This window comes from Cynara cardunculus (genome assembly GCF_001531365.2).
Source record: "Cynara cardunculus var. scolymus isolate 2C chromosome LG 14, CcrdV1, whole genome shotgun sequence".
In the NCBI taxonomy this organism is placed as follows: domain Eukaryota; kingdom Viridiplantae; phylum Streptophyta; class Magnoliopsida; order Asterales; family Asteraceae; genus Cynara; species Cynara cardunculus.
Genome location: NC_037541.1, coordinates 12,563,721 through 12,573,964, shown reverse-complemented (window position 1 = coordinate 12,573,964; position 10,244 = coordinate 12,563,721). Strand labels below are relative to the sequence as shown.

General features: G+C 33.2%; 1 protein-coding gene across 1 annotated transcript; it reads right to left on the bottom strand.

Annotated features, from left to right (window-relative positions):
* Positions 1-1,955: 1,955 nt before the first annotated feature.
* Positions 1,956-9,037, bottom strand: LOC112527015 (bifunctional protein FolD 4, chloroplastic-like). The gene is made up of 5 exons (XM_025137487.1): positions 8,670-9,037; positions 7,117-7,445; positions 5,767-6,003; positions 4,658-4,825; positions 1,956-2,367 (listed from the first exon to the last, which is right to left on the bottom strand). The coding sequence occupies exons 1-5, from the start codon at positions 8,890-8,892 to the stop codon at positions 2,197-2,199; spliced, it is 1,128 nt and encodes a 375-aa protein (XP_024993255.1). The 5' UTR covers positions 8,893-9,037; the 3' UTR covers positions 1,956-2,196.
* Between the last annotated feature and the right edge of the window lie 1,207 nt (positions 9,038-10,244).

Sequence of the window (10,244 nt, the reverse complement as noted above, 5' to 3'; positions counted from 1 at the left end):
TAAATTATGGTTCGTTGTTGCATAAAATGAAATTTGGTAGACGATCGTTCGGCAAGTGAATAAATCGTTCCATTCGTAATAGAACATAATTACGGTCCTTTACGGGACCTGTTGTGTTCTGTTGTGTGCAATCATAAGGCGTCATCGCCAAAAAAACCTAGAGGTTATAATAGCATATCAAAACTCAAATTTGAGTTTTAATGGTTTACAATGGTGGGTCACAAAACCCTGAACGTAAATCGCTGAAATCAGATTTAATTTCTTAGTACTTTATACTGTATTTTGGAACCATATTAGTTTCTATATTATTTTATAATACGGAAATTATTTTGTGTCATCATTTTAGAAAATCATGTATCTGCCTTAGTTTATCAGTGCAATTGATTTGTAAAATGTTTTTTTTTATTAACCTGGATATCCAACCCACTATGCGAGCCGATTAATCCCAGGACCATCTGTTTTGCAAATAGCCCAGAGTCACCGCATTTTAACCTCCGTGGCCACAAAGGGGATTTTTATTCCTCCTTGGATTTGAACCTGGAACCTCCTGGTACTTTTGACCTTTGGAGCCAAGCTCAAACCAATCAGGCACCACCCTTGTAGTGGTTTAAAATGCTTTCTTTATAATCTACAAGTTCGATTTTTCTGCTGATAATTGTTTAATCATGTATCCCTAGTCTAAAATTATGCGTAGTTTGTATCAAAAGAATATTTTACGATCCAAAAATGACCAATTGTCTCTAAATGTGCTATAAATTGCTCAAAACGCATTTACAACGTTAAAACAAAGCGATCAAGTAGTCAACAAAGGTTTGTCGCTAGCATTTCCGATGGATTCACGAAGACCCTTAAACCGTGGAGGAAAACCACCATGATGAAAAAATGGTCGAAGACGGGAAGAAGTTAGTGTAGTTGTATGTTTTTTTTCTTCGTGGAAATTTCGAAAGATCCATTAAGAAAACCATTTTAATACACATTTTGGGCCAAACCATCGTCCAAGATAAAGTTTTTTTACATTACATCATATATTCGCCGTCCCTCAATCGCTTACTGATATGTTTTATAGGACGGGGCAGGGGCAAGTGTTCTTCAGAATGACTAGGCGTAAAGGGCCCCCAGCTACATGTCCTTTGGACCCTTCGCTCGTCCGCCACCAGTGGAAGCAAGTCATCCGACCTTCTAGAAAAACGGGCTAGGAACCATTTTCAAAGAATAAGACGGGTTTGAATTGACATGTTAAAAACAATAGGCGGGCATAGCGGATTGGCAAAAACGAACTAAATTGGCCTTCCCGGCCCGTTAATGTTTATAATTAATTAAAAATTTTGAAAACCTAAAAACACAATTATCTCAAATGATCATGTTGTGACGACATTTTTAGGTCTTGAAATATTTGGTCATTGAAAAATCCGTATTAATTGCTATAACACTGTTTCAATTTAGTTTCTACTGCTTTTCTACTTATTGTTCAAATAAAAACATTCGGTCAAAATGATTAATTACTTTTCGTTAAACTTCAATTTTGAATTCTTATCAATACTATGAAGAAATCAAAGAAAAAGGATTCCATTTTCTCATCTTCCATTAAATGACCATATGTAAATTTACGATTTTGCCCATGAAATAAATATTTTTCATGATACAATTAAACCCAAGCCAATATCAAGACCGAATTGGGCCAGGCCCGATTGGCCTGGCTCAAGATTCGAGGTCAGGACTGGTTATATATAAGATTATTTTTCGATTTTTTATTTTTTATAAATTATAATACAAGATTTTTCAAGTTATTTTTTTTAAAAAATCAAGATTTTATTCACATAAATCATTATTATAAGTGTATTTTAATACTAGGGGGTGTTTGATTAAGTATATTTTATTCCATAGTTCTTTTATCGTCCACGTCCAATCCAGTTTCGTCCGCATACCAAACGCACTCGTACTGACCAACAACTTGTGTGTAAATTACGAAACTACCCCCAACGCTTTTCAAGCAAACTCAGATGCCAAAATAGCAAATCTATCGAATCTTTAAAGCGAAACCAAAACGAGATTACACATCTCTTCATCTCTCTAGCATCATACTATCGAAAGGGCATTTTAGGAAAAATGTTTCTAAAGCCGGCACGGCACTAGACGCCCGAAAATCGTTTGGATAAAGTTACCATCTTCGCGTGACGTAAAATAGTTGAAGAAAAGTTACCTGAAGTTATGAACTCTTTTAGCAGATAAAAGAGTGTTGGAAAGAAGCATAGCTATGGTCATTGGGCCAACACCCCCAGGAACTGGAGTGATTGCTGAAGCAACTTTGCTTGCTTCTTCATAACAAATATCGCCAACTAATCGATATCCTCTCGGGCTTTCAGGATCCTGTTGGAAGGAAAAACGAAGCCATTATTATGATTAAAAAAACCGTATTATTCATTAAGCACGGTATATGAACACTACAACAAAATTTGGCTTTATAGGATGCCTAGATTGTCAAGGGCATGTTTGTTAGCAACTTAATGAGCTCAATGGGACTCACAGCTTATTCGGTTAGCTAAAAATGATTGTTTGGTAGTGGCTTAATGATATAGAAAGTGGCTTATTTATTTATGCAGAAAGCCAAGTTTCTTCCAAACACCTTCGTCCCAATTAAAAAATACGCTCCTCCCATCAATGAAAATCTTCCCAGTCCATACAGATAGATTAATCCATACAGACAACATTATCCATACAGACAACTTTATCCATACAGGACTTAATGAAAAACCAACCAAACAGCCCCTAAGCGTCCTAATAGAATACTTTATAGAACTCAAGTCCATAGAATCAAACTATAAAGCGTCCTATCTAAAAGCATTATGAAAGGTCTATATGCGTTTTTACAAGTTTTTTAGGATGCTTTATTAGCTATTTTATAGAACACTTTTGAGAATTGTCCTATAAACCCATCTTTTTATAGAACACTTTTTTAGATAGCGTCATCTAAAATAGTTAATACGTCACTTTATTTTAGAAGCGTCCTAAAAACATGTTAAACTGCCTAAAAGAGTCCTATAAGCCTAGTGTAACACTTTAATGCTTTTAGATAGGACGCTTTTTGGTTTGGTCCTATAAAGTATTTTTTTAGGACACTTCTACATTTTAGGCGTCCTATAAAATATGTTTTGTTGTAGTGGAATCCCGTTAGCATCTTGGAATAGTGTTAAACCACGTCATATTTGATAAGAGAGAATCGAGCTACGGAATTTTACAAATTTACCCATTCGTTCTTCTTTTTGGGTTTGTGTTAAAAGGTCGTGTTTGGCAACCATAGACATAGCTTATTCTTTGAGCTTATTGAAAAAGCCCCATTTGGTTAGGCGTAAGCTAGCCTTTTGAAATGCTACGTAGAGTAGCGTTTCAATAAGCTCTAGGAGTTTTATCAAGTTATTCTCTTTTTATTTTTCCAATTAATTATTCTAACATGTATTTTTTTGGTCATTTCACATCGTGATCTAGGGCCTAGGCTATCAGCTAGTTTTAAACAAACATTACTAGTTTATCAGCTGACATCTAGCTTATTAGCAACAACTAACTTTTTAGTTTTCAATTAAAAAGTACAGCTAACTTTTTAATTTTTTAGCTAACAACTAGCTTATCAGCCAACAACTAACTTTTCAGTTTTCAGCTAACCGGTACAGCTAATTTTTTAGTTTTTTAGCTAACAACTAGCTTATTAGCCAACAACTAACTTTTCAGTTTTCAGTTAACACTACAGCTAACTTTTTAGTTTTTTAGCTCGCAGCCAGCTTATTAGCCAAAGGCTAACTTTTTAGTTCTTTAGCCAACAGCTAGCTTATAAGCCAACAAATAACTTTTCAGTTTTTAGCTAACGGGTACATCTAATTTTTTAGCTAACAGCTAGCTTATTAACCAACAACTAAATTTTCAGTTTTCAGCTAACAGCTACAGCTAATTTTTAATTTTTAAGCTAACAGCCAGCTTATCAGCTAATTTGCCAAACATAGCCGAAAAGTCCAGTCATGCTGGGAGATTGTCAAATTATGTTATTTTAAGTAACCAATAAATGAAGTAACAAATAGAGATCCGCCCATTAAATAGTCTACTTGACAAATATTTGATGATCTAACTTAAGCTCAAAAAATCCAATGTGTGGCAGTTTTTTTCCATAAAAATAGTAACATGATCAGGTCAGTTCTGGGGGACTGAGGGTAACATGTACGCAGACCTTATCTCTGTCCCAAAAGACAGAGAGACTATTTCCGAGAAAACGCCCGACTTGAGTAAGAAAACGTGTTCAAATGAAAAAACAAAAACCCGTTATGTCATATTGGCGAACTGCTGACTGTATGGCTTTTGGTAATTAACCCTAGTTAAAAAAATCAAAATTACTTGAATTCTAAACAAGAAAGAGATAATGATGAAAATAAGTGTCCACAATGAAAAACGTACACAATTTTAGAAAAGTGAAATTATCAGTTATCACACTCTTAATGAACTAAATGACAATTTTGCCCTTCAAAATAGAGGGAGTATTAATTTATCCTTCTCATAGTTAAGGGCACAATGGGAAAGTCTGCACTTATTTCGTTAAAGTGGACACTCATTTTGGACAAACTAAAATAGAAACATGGACATTTATTTTGGAACGGAAGGAGTAGTTAATACTAACCTCAACTGGATTGATTCCGACATCAATTATAACTGCGCCAGGTTTCACCCAACTGCCCCTGACCATATTCGGTTGCCCGACTGCTGATATGACGATATCGGCTTGTCTAGTGATCTCCTCGGGATTCTTCGTTCTTGAGTGAACAATACTTACGGTAGCATCTTCTCTCTATAAAAATGATAAATGATACATTTTTAGGGTTCTTGCGTGTTTGAATAGTCAAAACCAAACTAACCCAGTAAATCTCACATGGGGCCTGTTTGTTAGCAGCTTAATGTGCTTAATGGGACTCACATCTTATTCAATCAGCTATATGTGACTGTTTGGTAGTGGCTTAATGATATAGAAAGTGGCTTATTCAGTAAGCTTCTAGGGGAGAGCTTTATGCAGAAAAAACATGCTCCTTCCATCTATGAAAAAACCCTCCAAACAAAAACCTTCCCAATCTATTCAGACAAATTAATCTACACATACAACTTTTTCCATACAAGACGTAATGAAAAACCAACCAAACAGTCCGAGTAGGGTCCAGTGGGTGTAGGATGTATCCAGACCTTGCCTCTACCCTCTCTACCTTGGGTAGAGACACTGTTTCAGTGAACCCCCGGCTTGCAAAGCAAAAATTATAAGAGAAGCAAACAGACCACAAGGTGAAAGTGCATGCAAAGAATAAAGGGGACGGAACCCCAGAAAAAACTATTTCAAAGAAAGAAAACATTTATAAATAGTAAAGTGGGCATACCCAATAGGATTCAAAATTTGTCTACCCAAAACATGCTTTGAGAAATTCGTAATAAGGTAAAGCTACATCGGATGGGCCTGTTTGTTAGCAGCTTAATGAGCTTAATGGGACTTAGCTTATTTGGTCAGCTATACATGGATGTTTGGTAGTGGCTTAATGATATATTTCAGTAAGCTACTAGGAGGGAACTTTATGCAGAAAGCCAAGTTTTTCCCAAATCTGCTCCTCCCAATTAAAAACATGCACCTATGAAAAACCCTCCCAAACAAAAGTCTTTCCAATCCATACAGATAGATTAATCCACACAGACAGCTTTATCCATACAGGATTTAATGGAAAACTAACCAAACAGCCCCAGTAGACTTACTTGAAGTAAGAGAGCAGCAGGCATTCCGACAATGTTGCTCCTGCCAATCACGACTGCCCTCTTCCCTTTGATAGGGATGTCATATCTATGCAACAACTCTATGCACCCTTTTGGTGTGCAAGGAACAAACAACGGTTCTCTCCCACGCATGGCTAGACGACCGATATTCAAAGGGTGGAATCCGTCAACGTCTTTCTCGATGCAAACAGCATTCAAGATGTTCTGCTCATTCATATGCTGATCCAAGAAGTGTATTAGAGTATATCAACGATCAATCTATATCTTTACCACATACTCCCTCTGTACCAAAATAATTGTCCACAATGAAAAAGACAGTTTTAAAAATGTGTAATTGTTACACTTGTTAATGAACTAAATGACTTTTTCCCCTTAATAAGGGTAGAAGTAACAAATCTCTCCATCTTATAATTAAGGGTAGAATTGGAAAGTAGGCACTTATTTCTAAATTCTATCAAGTTTCATCAACTTTGCCCTCATCCTCTCTTTTCTTGTCCATTTTCCTATTTATTTGTAATCCATAAGATTCAAGTTCATAGGGTGCGTTTGGTACACTGGACATGACAGAACAGGGATCAATGTTCCACGTTTGACAAGACTTTAATGCGAAATAAATAGGAATAGAGTGGAACAAACTGGAAAAGGCGTGTTCCACCCCCACTCCATGGAACAAGGTGGAACAGACCTATATTTTACCAATATAACCTCAAAATAAAACCTAATTTTCTTCTAAAACATCAAATATGCTTCCCTCTTTATATTTTATTCATTCTTTAAATTTACTTTATTGTATTTTATGCTCTTTAAACTTTCACTTTTCTGTCCTCAAAGTATTATTTGTATATGGTTTCTATAACTTGACTAATTTATGTACTTTATTAAATATTATTCATAGAAAAATAATATAGAAAAGGTATAAAATAAAAATGGGAAACTACATAAACTTTTTATTTTGGTGTCATTTTAATCATCATGACGAAACTTCCTAATGATATATTTTGTTATAAAAAATATTTATTTTATTATAACTTAATAAATTACATAAAAAATTAAGCAAAACATATAAACAACTCATTAAGGGTAAATTGGTCATTTTATCTATTCTGTCATGTCAAGTTCTGTCTTACCAAACGCTGAACAATTGTTCTCTCCTGTACACACCAAATGCACCCAAAGTGATCAACTTTTCCAACCATGATTCTTCCAAAAGTGCAAAAGGTTCAACAAGTCAATAACTCGTATTACAAATATGAAATTAGACCCGTTCATGTTAATTTGACACAAATTCATAAAATTTAAAACAATAAGCCGATAAAGAACTCAGAAGCTTACCGAAGGCAAAGGTAGCTGGACAAGTATTCCATGAACAGAAGGGTCGTCATTGAACTTCGAAATGTGCTTAAGAACTTCTTCTTCAGAGGAATCTTCAGCTAACCGTACTTCATAAGAATTAATCCCGACAGAGTCACAAGCTTTCTTCTTGTTACGTACATAAGTTGCTGAATCCTTCCTATCCCCAACAAGAATAACTGCCAACCCGGGGACAATTCCTATTTCATCCTTCATTCTCGATATTTCAACAGCAACTTCTTCTCGTATGTCTTTTGCAACACGCTTTCCGTCAATAACCGTTGCAGAGGCCTCGTTGTTTAACTCTATGGCTGCAAGATAAATAATCTATGAGGTTTTTAATTCTTGATTCTAAGCGATGCATCTTTTGACATTTTTTAGGCCGTCTAATGGGGACAATTCAGGTCACTGATATTCAATCATCTGAACTTCTAAACTTGCATCTTGCAATAATTGTACAATTCTGCAGCATTTCTTTGTTCGTTTTCTTTTTGTCCTTTACCATGTTTCGATCTCAATATTGGGAAATTGACCAAAATAGCCAACCTCCCCAATCAACTTCACTTTTTAGCAACTTTTTCAACTAAATTCCCATTTTAGCCCGAGTATGCAAATGTCTTATGCATTTGTGTAAACTCGATTTTCAGATTTACAAAAAAAGGAAAAAAAAATTGCGTAAAGATTCAAAATTTTGCATAAAGAATCCTTACGCATATGCGCAAAGATTTTTTTATTCTTCCAGAAATCAGTCCTAACTCAAATGCGGCAAGCATCTGCATAAAGACCGGCTATTTTGGGAAGAGGCTTTGAAAAGTGGCTAAAAGTGAATTTGGTTGATGCCACTACGCCCACGAGCAGAATCTTAGCTTGAGCCTACCTTCACACACCTCCATTGCTCATTAAGAGGATTGGCTGTTTCAATCAATTTCCAAGAAAGATTACATAACTTAATAACACCACGACACTGGAATTTTATGCATCCAATTATGATTTAAGATATAATCACTGCACAAAAAAATTCTTTAGGGTTTAACAGCTACAAATCTACATTAATTATGCTTTCGCATCAAAATTAACCAAAATTGGGACATAAACACAATTGAAAAACAGCCATTACAAACACTGATCTTGCAAATATAAACACCTCCATTCCATAATTCAAAACTTTTAAGATCAAGCAAGCTGACTTTCGACTTTAAAATTCCATTTAACTTCATAACTATAAAAAATAGAAAATTTCTGCTGTTACTATCAACATATTTCCTTATCAGCAAGCGAGAGATATGAAATTAATCAAATGGCAAGGAATTATGCAAGATGATAACGAGATGAAACCAACACAAGCACACGCAATTGGACCTTTCAGCTTCAAAATTGATATGAATACTTCAAACCTAACAAAAATAAACTTAGAGAACTAAATCGATGACTGAATTTACACCAGAAAACCATTTCAATTTTTGAATTTTAAAGCTAATATACTAAACCTTAAAATCCATATGGAAATCATCAGCAACAATAAAAGGGAAATTTACCGCTGATAGATGACGATGAACAGTGAGTGATGATGGTTCTGGAAAATCTAGGGTTAGAGATTCCAAATTGAAGGGAATTTGAGCGGTGAAATCGGGAAATGGTGTTCGGAAGCTTCTGAACTTTGGTGCTCGTGAAGTGGAGAAGCCGAGCTGTTGAAGAAGAAGATGATGATGATGAACAATCGGTGAAAATCATAGTTGCTGCCATATCCATTAACGCCATTTTGAGTAATTTACAGGTTGCTTGGACCCTCAAACCTATAATTGCTCAGGAACTGAAATTAGGGTTTAAGGTTTTTGGGGGAGAATTTAGGGTTTCATGAGGATGGCGTAGACTGTACCTGGAAAGTAAAAAACATTGTGTTCACAAAAAAGGAATTCGAATTTTAGAAAAATATTTTAATTAATTATTTATTTTAATAATCATTAACATATGATATAAATAAAAACTTGTTATTGGTATATTAGAAGAATGCTCGTATAATATAGTAAGATATATCTCAATTTTAATGTTTTGTTTTATTATTTATTTATGTTGATATAATACGGTTTTTAGTGGTTTTAAGAAAGCGATAATACTTTTATTTTTGAATAAAATGTAAATATTAATATATCATAAAATTTAGAAGAAAAAAAATATCGATATTAGTATCAAATTTACTAATTAAAGTTCTCGTTTTTATGTAATTTATGTAGTTCAATGTTTTATTTATAATTTAATTTAGATTTAATAACGAATTAATTTATTTATCATTTAATAATATAATTTTTATAAAGATAATAATAATTATATTTTAATTTATTTTATATTCAAAATGAGATGTCTATCACGTATTTGATTATGTTTATCTATAGTTAGTTACACAAATTAAAAAATGAAGCTTTAATAAATTGTACTTATGCATGATTTACTTGTAATCTTGAATTTTAAGTAATATATATCAATAGACAGTACTTTATGTATAAAAAATGATTTTTAAGAGTTCTTGTCAAAGGTTTTATAATATAACTAAAAGGGTACTCGCGCAATACAGCAAGATAAATCTTCATTTTAATGTTTAGTTTTTATTATTTGTCTCTATCGAYATAATACGATTTTAAGTGGTTTTGAGAAAACGATAATGTTTTTATTTTTAAATAAAATATAAATTTGAAGATCGCATAAAAAAATTTAAAAAATATAAAATCGACATTAGTATTAAATTAACTATATAATAGTTCTCTTTTTTTGTGTAACTTCTTTAATTTTATCTTTTATTATAACTAGAAAGGTACTCGCGCAATGCAGCGAGATACATCTTGATTTTAATGTTTCGTTTTACATTTTGGCTCTATCGATGTTATAATGCGATTTTATGTGGTATTGAGAAAAAATAAAATGTTTTTATTTTTGAATGAAATATTATATTTTTTTTAAAAAAAATAAGCGAAATTAGTATTAAATCAACTATTTAAAAGTTCTCATTTTTTTTTAATTTTTTTTTTATTATAATTTAATTTAAGTTTAATAATGAAATGATTTATTTTTGGTTTAATATTATAAATTTTATAAAGATAATAATTAAGTATTCTGTT

Excerpts from the sequence above, each read along its gene's own strand:
- LOC112527015 (XM_025137487.1), bottom strand. The coding sequence starts at position 8,892 with ATGGCGTTAATGGATATGGCAGCAACTATGATTTTCACCGATTGTTCA. Across the intron at positions 6,004-7,116 it reads TCCAGCTACCTTTGCCTTCG|CATATGAATGAGCAGAACAT; the intron begins GTAAGCTTCTGA and ends TTCTTGGATCAG. Across the intron at positions 4,826-5,766 it reads CTGCTGCTCTCTTACTTCAA|AGAGAAGATGCTACCGTAAG; the intron begins GTAAGTCTACTG and ends TCATTTTTATAG.